Below are 15,671 nucleotides of genomic sequence, written 5' to 3'. Positions count from 1 at the left end.
GTGTACTGTTATCCTGCTATGTTCAACAAATGGATGTCAACCGAGGAATGATGCTCCACTAGCACATAGAAGCAACAATACAGAAACAGGGATGTGGGTTCTACGGTGTTCGTACGAGGGTTGTACGAGATTTGAAATATATCACGTACTTCTATTATTTCAGCAAAAAAGATGTGTAGCTAGTTAATGCTTTGACCGTTTGTTAGTTTTATATTTTATACAGAAAAGTGTCTTATTGCGCCTGGTAAAAACTTGGGTTAAAACGTTTTAGAATCTGGTAGTCAGGTGCAATAAAATTCGCTCTACAGCATTGCCTTGGCGTTCTCGATTACGAGATTCCTACTCGAAACTAGGTGTACAAAGGCTTGATTGTTGAGGCAATTTTTGTAAAATTCGCCTCATACAACCTTATTGACGAATAACCACATAATTTCTGTGTTCTGTGTTCTAAAAATGTGGACAACATAACTTTATTATTGTTATTAGTCAAGACCTAGTACAAATATTTTTCAATTTGACAACACGTTCATTTTGAAGGTTTATTTTTATCAGTTGCGACTTTTTTTTATTGACTGTCACTGAGTCACTGACTGTGCACTTTAGGGAGCCCAGGAAAAAATGACCCCCTGCTCCACAAGCGGAAAACGGTTCTTTGAGTCATTTTAAGCATCTGTGCCAATTTTGAGCGAAATTGGTTAATATTAACCCATAGATATTACCTTTTTAAATCGCTAAAAACTGTTTAGGCGAGTTTTCCAGCTTTGGTATGTTCTACAAAGTTGTAGAGCATTAATTTTTCATTGAGAATCTCACTTTTGAGGGTATTTGTATGGAAGTGGCGCACCCTACAGTCAAAACCGTAAAAAAATTGTGATTTTTTTATACATTGTTTCGAATTTGGCCATACAAACTTTACCTTCGAGTATCAATGGGTAAATGTTGACCGATTTTGCTCATGTTTGGCCCAGAGTCCTAAAACAAATAAGGAATAATATTCAGCTTGTGGAGCAAGGATTTGAAAAGTTCCATATTCTGAGCACCCTAATGCACCTCCATTAGCACTTGAGAATAGTTTTATTATGAAAATCAATGTCCGATAGAAAGACTACATCCTACAAAAAATGTTTGGATGGGGCATCACCATGTGGCTGCGCAATAATCGTTATGTATCTATATTTTTAGTCTTGAAAATCATCAAACAATCGACGTAATTCTTAAAGAAACATAAGTGCCTTTGTGTACAATTAAATGTTATGAAAATTTACGAAGCGAAGTGAATTCAATTTTATGAAAATTTACATTGTTCTGGCAGCGTTAATTATTAACATTGAGTATAACAGCAGGTTATAATTGACACGTAGATTTTAAGTTTCACTTCCAAGCTGTTCAAGTTCACAGCAATTTCAGTAAAATATTCAGATGGAAAGTGTAGGCGTTTAGCACTTTAGAAATTATCAATATTCCGTGCACAGTGGTTTAATGTTTTCATGTATGATGTAAGATGAAATTTTAAGATATTTTTAGGCTTGTTTCAAGATGTAATTTGTGCAATCAACCGGTTACAAAACCCAACGTCCAGTTGAGCAATGTTGTCCAGTTACAACATTCAGTCAGCTGTCAAATGTGTGTACGGCTAAACTGTCATTACTTCGGCTGACGGGGGTCATGTGGGCATGCTCGCTAGCCGACGACCGCCACCGGATCCACCGTACTGCGCCTGTCTTCTCTATTCGCCCCCAAGAAAGGAGCAGTGCGAACAGTAGCAGCAGCAGTCTTGTGGTTACATCCGTGTAGTCTACGTTCAGGGCGCAGCAGTACTGGCCGAGGCGAAATTGGGAACGGTTAATCGTTTGAGTTGTACGCGGTTCGAAGGAAAAATGTAAAATTTATCATTTTCTTGGCTGACATTACTCTGATACTGCTGCTGCCTTTTACCTACTGCCAGTTGAGTGGCCCTCTATTGTTCAGGAAAAGTGCGGAAAAGGGTTCCTAAGTGCTAATGTAGGGCTTTTATTCGACTCGAGAGCCCGCTCCCAGTTCCATTATTGGATTTTCCTGCTTGACCAATTTTTCTCACACACACGCTGTTGATTGCTTCCTCCCTCTAGAATTTTTAAGTGTGTCCTTCAAACTAAAAGTATAGTAAAAACGAAATCATCGAAAAGTGCTGCAAAAATTTACGGTGCTCGAGGACGGCAAAGAAAACGGAAAACCCACGGCTCATGGCGAAAATGTGTCCTCGTCGTCGTCGAAGATGTCGCTGAAGGGCAAAGAAAATTGAGTTGGTCTTGAGAATTAGTCCGCAGTGGTTGTGTGTGTTGAGTTGGAAGGAAGAAGAAAGGAAAAATTACCTTCAAGTGCTGGCTGCATAATGGAATGTGTGTAATGTGGAATGCGAAAAAACGTATAATCAGATTAGCAGTGGAAAGCTGTAGCTTAATGCGGTTATAAAACACCAAATCTCCCTCTCATCCAGGGAAGTCGGCGGCCTAGAGAAGCTTACACGTTTGACCAAACGGTGAGGTCTCTGCCGCTTGTGCGGTTCATCCTTAAGGTACATACAATACATACCTACGACTACCCAACACAGCCCACCTGTTTATTGCCAGTCAGTCATCGTCGTCGTCAGTCGCTGAGCTAATTAGTTTATTCTATGGATTTTTTCTTCTTCGTGCTGACTGGGACATTGCACGCATATTATACCTACTATCCTTGAAAATGTCCAAAGCCACGGGAGCATGCATACAAATGAAATATTCTCCTGATATGCTTCACACTCTTCGCGGTTTCGGAGGCCACAACTAAACCTGCAGGTACCTATAGTACGAGCATGTGTTTGTGACACAAAAGTTGCCGTGTAATAAAAGTCGATAGAGCTCTTTTTTTTACTACACGCGGTTTTCCTTTGTGCTCCCCCCCCCCCGTATCGTGAGTGAGTTTGGCAAAATGACCACACAGTGCCACCCTTCGTCGTTCTGGAAAATGAAGAACCTTCGTGGTAGTCAGTTTGGTGTACAAAACTAAATCATCAATTTTCATATGGAGTATCCGGTGGGTATTATCGCGGTCCTTGGTCATTGTTTTGGTGCTATGTATCCTTAAACGCGGCTCTGATTAGAAGTGCGCTTCAGGCCACACAGCCAATTTATATGTAAATGAGTTTATTGGCTGGGGGACGCAGTCAGTGAGGTGTTATGGACAAATATCAAGAATATATAATCATCCTGGCGAAAAAAAATGATTAGAAAAAACACTTACTAAAGTGGAATTTCCATGATTCAATTTATACTTTGAACGTTTTTTTTTTACAAATTTATGAGTTTTCAGAGAACACTTCTAAAATTCGTATCAATCGGTGATGGTATACAGAATGGATTAAATTGAAATTTCGTCATAATTATCAAAGACTTTGAACAGAATTAAGGATAAGCCACTTTTTAAATCTTCAGGTTTATGGATGTTTTGAACTGGTACCTTTTCTAAGAGTAAATGCCTCTTCAGCAAGCTGAGCAAATGGGCTTTAATATTTGTAAAATGTTTTCCCTAAATAAATGGTTTGCAACCTTTTTACTACACCCAGAACTGAGCCTCGGCAGACAAGAGGATAAAGAGCACAGTTCGGTAGTAAAATGATACTGTGAATGGGCGGAGAGGATAAATCCCGAAATTATCGAGAGTACTTTACTCATGGGTTCATTTTCTAAAAAGTTCACCCTTCACTCTTATGGGTAACTCTCTTGCTATGCAGCTAGTAAACATGAAACAATGCTTCGTAAAACTAATTATTCCATGAAAGAAAATCATTGGTGGGACAATTATGCGAAGAAGTGTCACGATGGGATAAACACTGAGCAACTCAAATATCAATCGCAAAACACTTGAAATTGCGATGGTTGGCCATGAAATAATTTCAATAGCCAAACACTTGAATTTTAAATGGTGTTGAAAAATAATAAGCGTACAAGCGATATACAAATTCTCGCTTGCTAGTCGTGCACGCTACCACTGCGCCGGCCGGCCAGTTGAAAACGGGAGATTTTTTTGTGCTACTCTTTCTAGCTGCGCTCCCAAGTAACAATTTAAGTTTTGTTCCTTTCCTGAAGAGATATTCAAGTTATCTTAGTCAAAAATGATCATAAAGCTAAATTATCTCCAGAACAATAATAAATCAGCATTAAACCTGAGTTAAGAGCAAAGTGGACCATTTTAGGAGGTTATCAAGAGCTTTTATCAGGAGTTATCTAAAACTAAGCAATTTTATCGTTGATTTTACAGCACTCTGTAAATGGTCTTAATTACTTTCATAAAGCTCGCTTGCAAGCTTCTTAAATTTATGAACTCATAGAAGAGATCTTCATGACTGTAATAAAGTAATCTTAAACTTGTAAGCTCTCGTTGAAGATAACATAGATTTGTCGAAGTGTAACCGGTTCTTAATTTTATTTCGTAAATTCTATTCATTCTTTATGAAATTAAATCACAAATGGCCAAAGAACTTTAGCTTAAAATGATAATTATATTATAAACACAAAATGAATTTGACTGGGACTTAATGCAGCCAATCTGCTCGTAAAATTCATGTCATGAAAATTTCACTGATTGATTTTCTGAGATACCTCGAAAAAATATGAACCGTAGGAGTAAATCATTAAAATTTACATTGATTTTAATTTTTTTTAGGAATTTTGTTTGCCAATATCAACATGGCTACCATTTTTTGCCGTTAGTTTTCAAGTTAATATGGCTGATCATATCAAAACTATTCTTTCTTGCTCAAAGCATTTGAGAAACTAATTTTTCTTGAGAAGCACTTATCGAGGCTTCTTTAAGAGTCATGTTTCTTGAAAAGCTCTTGTTCAAGATTGAGTAAGTAGTCAAAGACTGATGTAAGCTTTAAAGTGGTTTTAATCCAGAGCAAAAGGCGTAGTACTATGACCGTAGTGCATGCACACATTAGTTCGCAGGAGGTAGATCCAAAAAAAACTCTGAATTTCATTTTTCCTAGCCAAATAAAAACAAAGATTGTGATTTTTTCAATTCAATTTATTCATTTGTTGTAAGTGGGCCGTTTAGCACACATGCTTTTCTTACATGGAAGAATTTTTCATCCATCATAAAATAATTTAGCCAAAACAGCGTGTAGGTATTTTTTTTATAACGAGCACTTTTTTCCTCGAAGGCATTATCCGGCTGGTCGTCGAATGTTCTGTCGCTGCTTCCGGCGAGACGTCGATGAGGGAACGCCAAAGAAGTTCCGTACCAGGGCAAACGGATAGCTTACAAGTAGAGAGGTCCCATTAAGCCGGGCGTCAGTGACTTCTGCAAACAAATCCGGATCGACACGATCTTCAACCAGTTGACCGGCGAACCTGGACTGTGGCCACGGGAGTGGCGGCCATAATGGCGATTCACGTGCTGCTCGATCACGACGTGCCGGAGTAAAATTTATTGCTGGACACGCATGTTTACAAATTCGGCTAGCACCCGACCTCGTACACTATTCTTAAGTTGAAAATCGTAACGTCCGCGCGTGATTCGGATTACGAAAAAACGTAATTCTCGGAATTACACACTAAGGCACTAAACCGAACGACAGCGACATCTTGTACGAATGATTTGCGATTGTGAGTGATTTGACAGATCAAATTCAAACAGTCTGGAGTTATGCTTTCATAAAGCGAATTGGTTTCAATTGAGTTTTAATGCAGTTTTGGGAAGTTAAGTTGTCTTGAAAGTAACCTCTTTGGGATAACTTTAAGCAAAAAACCCAGGAGAGGTATAAAACTATGTTCCATATTCCTAAAATACTCTTGAAGATAGTTTGAAGATATTTTTAAAATATTCGTTACATAAATCTAGAATGTTTTGTTTAAAGTTTACATAAAACTGAGAGGTTATTTTCAAGGCTTTTATAAAACTTGTTGAGACAAACAAGCATTCTCTTTGTTACTTGGGGCTACTAGCCATCGATAAAAGTCGCGCTAAAATCAATCAGTGAGACACATTAAATTCAAGTGAAAAATCACGTTGACTTTGAATAGTGCTTGTTGTGTAGATTTTAAGATCAATTTCATGTGTTTTCCTCATCACTTTAAATAGTTCCAGAGAGTGGGACAAATTCATGAGCAAAACACTTGAAAAACTTGAGCCACCCGAATGAAAATAACGTGTCAAAAAATACAAAAAAGTCAATCGCCCAAACAATTGCATTTGATTGTGATTTGGGTTGTTGTTGAAACATAAACAAATTAGATCTATGATGTGGCTGTATTCAATTATTCATGTGTTTGGGCACTTGAATAAAAAGTGTGGCGTATTTTCAGTGAACAGACTTGGTGTTGTTTTCAAGCAAAGCACTCGATTTTATGACATGGGACAATTATGCACAGAACGGCAATATACTCTTGCGAAATAGTACTGTTCTTTAACTTCGGGTGTTTATTTAAATTTTTTTTAATTCTCCTTTTTAAGAGATTGGATAGGAGAAGAGATAGGAATCGAGTCAGAGGGTATCTCTGATGTCGATTTTTTTTTATTGTCACCCTAGTGTACAATGTGAAACAGGTAATCTTTGCCATCCTATATTTGGTTATGACCACCTAAGTCTTAGGTCGTAGGAGATATTTACAAACTTTCGGCTTCAAGAATCTCTTTTATTTGGATGAATATGATGTATGAACCGAAGTGAGAAAGGTTAAAAGGTCAATAACTTCATTGGATTAAGCGAGATTTTAAGTCAAGTATCGTAAACAAAATTAAATCTAACGTTACATGTTTCAACTGCCCATGTTTGCATAAATGTCCGATTAAGGTGTAATATGGTTGTATGGAAAAAAAAGTTGTCCAAATTTAGAGAGCACAGCGAAATTTCAGTTTTTTTTTGGGGTCCTAAACAACTCTCTAATGTTTGGGAACGCTTGATTAAGTCCCCACTTTGCGCAAAGCGATTCAATTTGGAAATTTGAGAGCCCATTTTTTTCGAATCGATATTTCAAAAATCCACGGTTCATGCCATATTAAAACCGAATTTATATTCGGATGCTCTGGAATGTGTGTCCTTTAAAATGAAACAGCGTGTTCAAAACTCTAAAACTTGTTAGTTGCTCTAAAATCATGTTTTAGACGAGTTTTAAGGACGCTGTGTCTTCTTTCAGGAGCAAGTTAGCACCATACTCTCTTGTTCCATAAAAAAAGAACGACTAAAACAGTCAACATTTATGCTTAAATGTTCATGACAGGCTTCCAAAAGTCAGTTAGTATACATGAGCACATGCTTTCTTGATATTGTTTGCGTGATGTTACATTCCCACGAGACCGTACAGGCTAGCTTTGCTGTTGCGTTAACATATTCTGATCGACGCCTTTGTCGAGCGGAGAAATCTAATCGATAAAAGGTTCAACTTTCACAATTATAATAGCGCAAGAAAGCGATTCGAATTTATGATGGGAAATTTATCTCATGTTGGTTAAATAATGAAGAACATTTAACTTTTCGAAAAAAAAAAATCGCTACTGGAACTTGAAACTGAAATTTCGAATAATTCAGCTCTTTTTGTAAATGCCTTTTTTTCCCAAACCTAATCGCGCTTGACGTGCGGAAAATGCATTTCAGAATTCCTAAAAATAAACCCGACTAAAACATTGCTTCCGTTCACCTTCAGCCTGCATTTAATTAAACCATACTTCTTGTTCTTAGCTTGGCTTGGCTCTGTTTGCTGTGCTGTTCAGAAAACGTATTCCCCTACTGCTCGCGTGGCAGATTCCACGTTGAAAGTCCTTGCAAGCAACTTCTGAAACGTTCACAGGTTTGTGTGGGCAACTTGAGCTTTTGCGCGTTCCTTGCCGTTTTCCGTAGCGGAAGTCGGGGCCTACAAGTACATTCGAAGCGGTTTGAGGAATGAAATCAAATTCTCTTTCACTTTCCCCAACCTTCATTGCCTTTATGAGCCGCGTGATGTTCTTACTGGAAAAAAACCAGCAACAACAAAAGTAAGGAGGATAAGGTGCATTTGTGGCTGAGCCAAAGTGCAATTTCACGTGCGAAGGATAAGGACGTACAAGTTTTGCATAAATACAACAACCACATCAAGGTGTGCAGTTTCATAGACTGGAAGATTTATGAGAGCGCCACACTCACCTTGGATGTTTTCAAGTCGAGTTTAATGGGTTCAAGGATGGAACGAGTGCCAAATGGCCTGCCTCCCAAGGATAAGAATAATCACAAAACAATGTCACACGTTTTCACGAACAACTTCTTGGTTTGAAAATGAATTATAGATTTTTAGAAATGGTATTGAAATATTGATAAGAAAAGATAAATAAACTTATCAAAGTTTTCTCTTTCGTTTCAGAATCATCAATTAAAGTGAAGGTGATAAAAAGTGAATGCTAGCAGCTTGGGAAAAAAATTAAGGAAAAAAGTGATGAAGGAGTTAGAATTGTTAGGTTTACCTATATTGGTGGTTAGAGAGTGCTAGTGATAAGATAACATAATTGAAGAAATGCTTGTGATGAATGCATGTTAAATTGCTTTTTGTGCATCAACAACAAGAAGCAGAGCAAAAAATGATCTTTAAAAGTGACGCAATGAACAAAAGAGTGCCGACACGGAATTAAAACCCCGCGGAGGATAAAATCGTCACAAAATGCCTGGTGGAAGGCGGGGGCTAGTTGCTCCACAAAACACATTCCTAGAGAACATCATTCGTCGATCAAACTCACAACGTAAGTATTTACTGTTTGCTGATTTTTTTTATTTCTATTGAATTTTTAACCCATTTGACTTAATGATTTTAAAAATTATTTTTGATTTATTGAATGGTACAAATATGCCGCCACAGAAGTTTTTGCATTTTCAGACTACTCTTCTCAACCCCCCTTGCCGTAAATGTGATACGTAATCTTTGAATGAATATTTGTTACTGCCAAATCTAAAATACATTGCTGAGATTGACTTTATGACTTGCCAACTTACTCCGAAGGACAAAGCTTTAGAGCCTTGGCTTCATCCATAAAGTACATCACGCTAAAATCAGCCAAAATTTATCCCCCTCCCCCACTTTGTCACGCTTTTTCTATACTTATAACATGCAATGTCACACTTGCTCAGACCCCCTCCCCCCTCTCCTCCCTAGAGCGTATTAAGTGTATTACTGTATTAAGTGTATTACTTTATTATTCTAAGAAATGGACGGATTTAGTTAGAAAAATCAATGCGTATTAAAAACAATGCATTATTTCAATAATATAGCTTAGGTGCACTGCCCATCATGATCCACTATTGTCAAAATCGAGTTTTTAGCACCAAATGGTAGGGGATGTACCAACGGACACATGGGGGGTAAAGTTATTTTCCATGCTCCTTGCATAAAAGTTTGTTTTTGTATGGACAATTGTCCATGATGGGGGGCAGGGCCGTGCACAGGATTTTCGAAAGGGGAGGGTTTTCTCGAAAGGGGCGCATGGGGTGCTTGTTTAGATTGCGAAAGGGCGCTAACAGTCAATCTTTAAACTCAATAAATAATACTTTGGTATATTTTACATATATTTTGATGGTTCGAATCCCGCGGCGGACGCTCTAAAATTCTAAGTGTAAATATGGGTATCCGGCGCCGTCGCTCTGTGCCTTACTCAAATAGGGCGGCGAAGTCCTTGTAGTTAAAAGGAAGACAGTGGTTGGTCTAGTACCGGCCGACAGATATAAAGTCAGCTTCGTTTTTATATATTTTACATTGGTGCAACAGGAGACTACACTTTTTGAATTGGTGCTGCAAATCGTGTTGAATAGCACCATGAAGGGGGGGCGTTAATTCGGAGTTTGAGCGAATTTGAGATTTTTGCGCAAATGAGAGTTTTGGCGTAAATCGGAAGAGGCATGGGCCGTTCACTTGTGGAGCGTAAAACGGGGTTTTAGTGAAGAAGTGTAGCGGTAATTGCTCAAAACAAGTTTTCATAAGTTTTTTTTTTTTAATATTAAGAGTAGTTCTCAACGATTTCGCAAATTTTTTTCACGATTTTTAGCTTTTCATTTTTTTGATTTGGGTGAAACTTTGCCATGCACCATGCATTCCATATGTCAAAAGAAGCACAATTGCATAATTCGTTTTTCTATACAAATGTCCATACAATTCTGGGGCCGGTCATATTATTCATCTGGTTTAGGAGATATGATTTTTTTGAAGAAAAAAAACGTAAAAGTGGACAAAAACTGTTGAAGCAATTTTGTTAACAAAATGTACCGTTTTCAGGTTAAAGCTAATTTTAGGACTGCATTTTCAATTTATTTTGGTTTCTTTTCAAGAAAATTTTGTACAATTTTCTCTCTGAAACTTTCAAATCGAGCAATTTGTTTCTGAGATACACAATCTCAAAGAAATCAAATCGATGAACTTGATTTTTCTAAGAGTTAACCCTTTGCTGCCCAATTTTTTCGATTTTTTTAAATTTTTCCCTTGACATTTTGAGCAACTTTTGTTCTACGAAAAAGTTTACGTCTCTTGTTTTTGTTGTTTTTGTTTCATTTATAGTTTTAATATTTGCATTTATCTTGTTTAGTTGATATTTGTTTTTGGTAGTATTTGGCCTATTCTAGCACCTAATTTGTCATGTTTTTACAGCCAATTTTTCATTATTTTTTTGTATGTTTTTAATTTTTTTACTCTAGAACAAACCATTATCATTTAAATTGTTAAAAAATGCTTAGAGGTATAGTCTGAAACAATAGAAAAAAAGTACAGAAAATATTAGTGAAAAACACAGCCAAGAAAAATTTACATTGGTAAAGTCAAATAAAACAAGTCACACGTTCAACCCTAAAAAAACAAATTTTAAGAGTTCACCTTTCCAATGCTTTTTAAAGGTCGAAAATTGGTAAAAAAAAAAGATTTTTGGCTAATTATTAGATCGAACCCCGCCTAGAGGTGGGGTTGGGTTGTAGCTGGATAAACTGAAAGTGTTCAACTGATCATAACTCGGAAACTACTGGTTTTCAATCGACTTTTCTTTGCATTCCCTATGTCAAAAGAAGCAATTTTGCATCATTTGTTTTTTCATGCAAGTCTCCATACAATTTTGAGGGCTGGAATGGGTATGTAAACGTATGAAATTTTGTATCTTTGGACAGAATTTTCTGAAAATCTGAAAAATTAGATAAGAAACTTCATTTTTGTGTCAAACATTTGTAACAGATTTTTTGAGTATAAAAAATTAAAAAAGATAATTTTGAATATATTTCTATCGATTCCTTGACTTTTCTGAAGAAACGTCCTAGAAAATCGATAAAAAGTAACAAAGTTGCTACAGGAAACAAAGATATATTTCGATTTACCCCAGAAAATGTTCCGAAAAGGCACCTCTCTCATAAACAAAATTTAAAAAATGATAAAATAATTAACATATTAAAAAAATACTATCAACGCCTGAATAGCACCATAGAAATGATGAAAATATTTTGAAAATTAGATTTCAAAGAAAGTTTCACAACACGTAAAAAAAATAATCAAAAAAAAGTTAGCTTAAGCAACATAAAAATGATAAAAAGTTGCGCCTTGTGATGAAATAATTTTTTTAAATAAAACAATTTGACTACCTTTTTGAAAATAAAATTTCACTAGAGGTGGCCTCATGACAAAATAAAAAAAATGAAAAAAGTAGAGCAACATAAAAAAAGATCAAAGATAAATATTTTAAAAATAGGATTTTACCAGCGGCGTTTTGTTGATAAAATTATTTGACTATCGGCGCTCCTCAAGCTATAAAGACTATTCAAAATTAGTCAAACAAAGTTTGCCAACCAGCGCAAAAAGTTGTTGTAGCTAGAACGCTAAACAGAATTTTTATTTTTTTATGTTACCGTACGCCAAACTTTGTTTTGCTCTTATTAAACAGTCTTTATGTTGCTAGAGGGCGTCGATAGTCAAACTTTTTTGTTGAATGTTTTAATTTTGTCATAATAGCGGTTCCAGTAAAATCTTATGTTTAAAATATTTTTATCATTTTTAAGCTGATTTGGGCACTGATTATTCAACTTTTTTCAATATTTTTACCAATTTTTTCCCCACTCATAAGGGCGCCTCCAGTAAAACTTACATATTGAGAATTTACATAAAAATGTTTACGTCATAGGGGCGCCCCCATTCCATTTTCCATATCGAGAATTTGCATGATTTTTTTAAGTCGTAGGGGCGCCTCAAATCAAAATGTTCATATCGAGAATTTGCATGATTTTTTTTTAGTCATAAGGGTGCCTCCAGTCAAATTTTCATAAAAAAATTGTATGATTTTTTAAAAGTCGTAGTGGCGCCTCCAATTAAATTTTCATAATTTTCATAAAAAAGTTTTAGTCATAGGGGCGCCTCCAGTCAATTTTCATAATAAGAAATTGTATGATTTTTTTAAAGTCGTAGTCACGCATCCATTAAATTTTTCATAGCGAAAATCATCATGATTCATGATGAAGTCGTAGGGGCGCCTTCTGTCAAATTTTTGGTATTGAAGATTTGTTCTAAAAAATTTAAGTCACAAGTTGAATTTTCATAATAAGAATTTGTATGATTTTTTTTAAGTCATAAGGGCGCCTCAGTCCAAGTTGCCATATCGAGAATATGCCTTTAAAGTCGTAGAGGCGTCTTCAGTCATATTTTTTACATTAACATTATTTTTTTTAAATACATATTTAAAAAAAATAATTCATAAGTGCTTCAGTCAATTTTTCATATCCAAAATTTGCATGATATTTTTAAGTCGTAGGGGCGCCTCCAGTCAAATTTTTAATGTTGAGAATATGTTCAAAAAAAAAAATAGGTCGTAGTGGCGCCTCCAGTTAAATTTTCGTATTGAGAATTTTCATAAAAATGTTTCATTCATAATTATCATAGGTCACATTTTCATAAAAAGAATTTGTATGATTTTTTTTAGTCTAAAGAGAGCCTCCATTCATTTTTTCATATCGAAAGTTGGCCTGATTTTTTTAAGTCGTTAGGGCGTCTCCAGTCAAAATTATATATTGAGAATTTGAATTGGAAAAAATTAAATCGTAGGGGCGCCTCCAGTAAAATTTTCATAATTTTCATAAAAAATTTTTAGTCATAGGGGCGTCTCAGTAAAATTTTCATATCGAGAATGTATGATTTTTTGAAGTCGTAGGGAGCCTCCATTCAATTTTTATATCGTGAATTTGCATGATTTTTTTAAGTCGTAGGGGCGCCTCAATTCAATTTTCATATCAAGAATTTTCATAAAAATGTTTTTGTCATAGAGGCGCCTACAACCAAATTTTAATATCGAGAATTTTCATGTTTTTTTCAAGTCATAAGGGCGCCTCCAGTCATTTTTTAAAATATAATTAATATATTTTTTTAATGTCGTAGGGGCGCCTCCATTCAATATCTATATATATAAAAAATTTCAACGGTTTTGTTCGAACGCGAATCAGTTCAATACGGAGCGTCGGATCGAGGTGCTCTTTGTTGCATTGGGTTCGTATAAGCCCAAGGAAGGTTCTTACGCCAAAAAGTGGCAACTTTGGCTACTCTGGAACCGATTCCGGAAAATCTGCAGATTGTATGGAAAAAGTTGCGTAAAATCAAATTTTGATCATAGGAGGCTGAACAAGGAAAAAGCTAGAAACGTCAACAAGCGAAAACAGGAAAAGACGAAGTTTTTCGGGCAAGGCTTGTTTCATATGGAGAATTTGCATGATATTTTTAAGTTAAAAGGGACCTCCAGTCAAGTTTCTATATTGTGAACTTTTATTTAAAAAAAATTAAGTCGTAGGCCTCCAGTTAAATTTTCATGATTTTCATAAAAATGTTTAAGTCAAAGGGACGCCTCCAGTCAAATTTTTCATATCGAGAATTTGCATGATTTTTAAGTCATAAGGGCGCCTCCAGTCAAATTTTCATAATAAAATTTGTATGATTTTTAAAGTCGTAGTGGAGCCTCCAATCAATTTTTCATTTCGAGAATTTGCATGATTTTGTTAGGTCGTAGGGGCGCCTTCAATTCAATTTTCATATCGAGAATTTTCATAAAAATGTTTAAGTCATAGGGCGCCTCCAGTCATTTTTTCATAATAAGAAATTGTATGATTTTTTCAAAGTCGTAGGGACGCATTCATTAAATTTTTCATAGCGAAAATTTTCATGATTTTTTAAGTCGCCTCCTGTCAAATTTTCAATATTGAGAATTTGTTTAAAAAAATTAAGTCGTAGGGGCGGCACCAAATAAATTTTCATAATAAGAATTTGTATGATTTTTTTAAGTCATAAGGGCGCCTCAATCCAAGTTGCCATATCGAGCATATGCCTTTAAAGTCGTAGGGGCGTCTTCAGTCATATTTTTACATTGGGAATTTGTATTTAAAAAAAATAATTCATAGGGGCGCTTTCAGTCAATTTTTCATATCAAGAATTCGCATGATTTTTTTAATTCTAAGGGGCGCCTCCAGTCAAATCTTTAATGTTGATAATATGTTTAAAAAAATTTGGTCGTAGGGGCGCCTCCAGTTAAATTTTCATATTGAGAATTTTCATAAAAATGTTTCATTCATAGTCATAGGTCAAATTTTCAATATAAGAATTGGTATGATTTTTTTTAAGTCATAAGAGCGCCTCTAGTCAAATTTTCATTATAAAATTTGTATGTTTTTTAAGTCGTAGGGGCGCCTCTAGTCAAATTTTTATATGGCATATTCGTACTGAAAAATTTAAGTCTTAGGGTCGCCTCCAGTTAAATTTTCATAATTTTCATGAAAAGGTTTTAGTCATAGGGGCGCCTGCAGTCAAATTTTTCATATCGATAATTTGCAAGATTTTTTTAAGTCATAAGGGTGCCTCCAGTCAAATTTTCATAACAAAATATGTATGATTTTTTAAAGTCGTATGGGCGCCTATATTTAATTTTTCAAATCGAGAATTTGCATGATTTTTTTAAGTCGTAAGGGCGCTTCCAGTCAATTTTTTATATTGCATATTCGTATTGAAAAAAAATAAGTCTTAGGGTCGCCTCCAGTTAAATTTTCATAATTTTCATAAAAATGTTTTAGTCATAGGGGCGCCTTCAGTCAAATTTTTTACATATCGAGAATTTGCATGATTTTTTTAAGTAATAAGGGCGCCTCCAGTCAAATTTTCATAACAAAATTTGTATGATTTTTTTTAAAGTCGTAGGGGCGCCTACAGTCAAATTTTTATATTGCATATTCGTATTGAAAGAAATTAAGTCTAAGGGGCGCGTTCAGTTAAATTTTCATAAAAATGTGGTAGTTATAGGGGCGCCTCCAGTCAATTTTTTTATATCGAGATTTTTCATGGTTTTTTCAAGTCATAAGGGCGCCTCCAGTCAATTATAATAAAATTAATATGATTTTTTTAAAGTCGTAGGGGCGCCTCCATTCAATATTTCATTTCGAGAATTTGCATGATTTTTTTAAGACGTAGGGGCGCCTCCAGTCATATTTTTATATTGCATATTCGTATTGAAAATAATTAAGTCTAAGGGACGCGTCCAGTTAAACTTTCATAAAAATGTGGTAGTCATAGGGGCGCCTCCAGTCAAATTTTTTATATCGAGAATTTTCATGTTTTTTCAAGTCATAAGGGCGCCTTCAGTCAATTTTTATAAAAAAGTCAATATGATTTTTTTTAAGTCGTAGGGGCGCCTCCATTCAATAT

At 35.5% G+C, this 15,671-nt stretch overlaps 1 protein-coding gene across 1 annotated transcript in view; it reads left to right on the top strand.

Moving 5' to 3' along the window:
• The first annotated feature begins 1,759 nt into the window (after positions 1–1,759).
• The window catches only part of LOC6034010 (potassium voltage-gated channel protein eag), a 48,100-nt gene continuing 34,188 nt past the window's right edge, over positions 1,760–15,671 (top strand). The window contains 2 exon segments of the mRNA XM_038262778.1: positions 1,760–2,554; positions 8,352–8,724. Of these exon segments, the coding sequence (XP_038118706.1) occupies positions 8,646–8,724 (79 nt within the window). The 5' untranslated portion in view covers positions 1,760–2,554; positions 8,352–8,645.

This window comes from Culex quinquefasciatus, chromosome 3, assembly GCF_015732765.1.
Source record: "Culex quinquefasciatus strain JHB chromosome 3, VPISU_Cqui_1.0_pri_paternal, whole genome shotgun sequence".
NCBI lineage: Eukaryota > Metazoa > Arthropoda > Insecta > Diptera > Culicidae > Culex > Culex quinquefasciatus.
The sequence above is the reverse complement of the archived record's forward strand: the minus strand, read 5'-3'. Positions and strand labels throughout refer to the sequence as shown.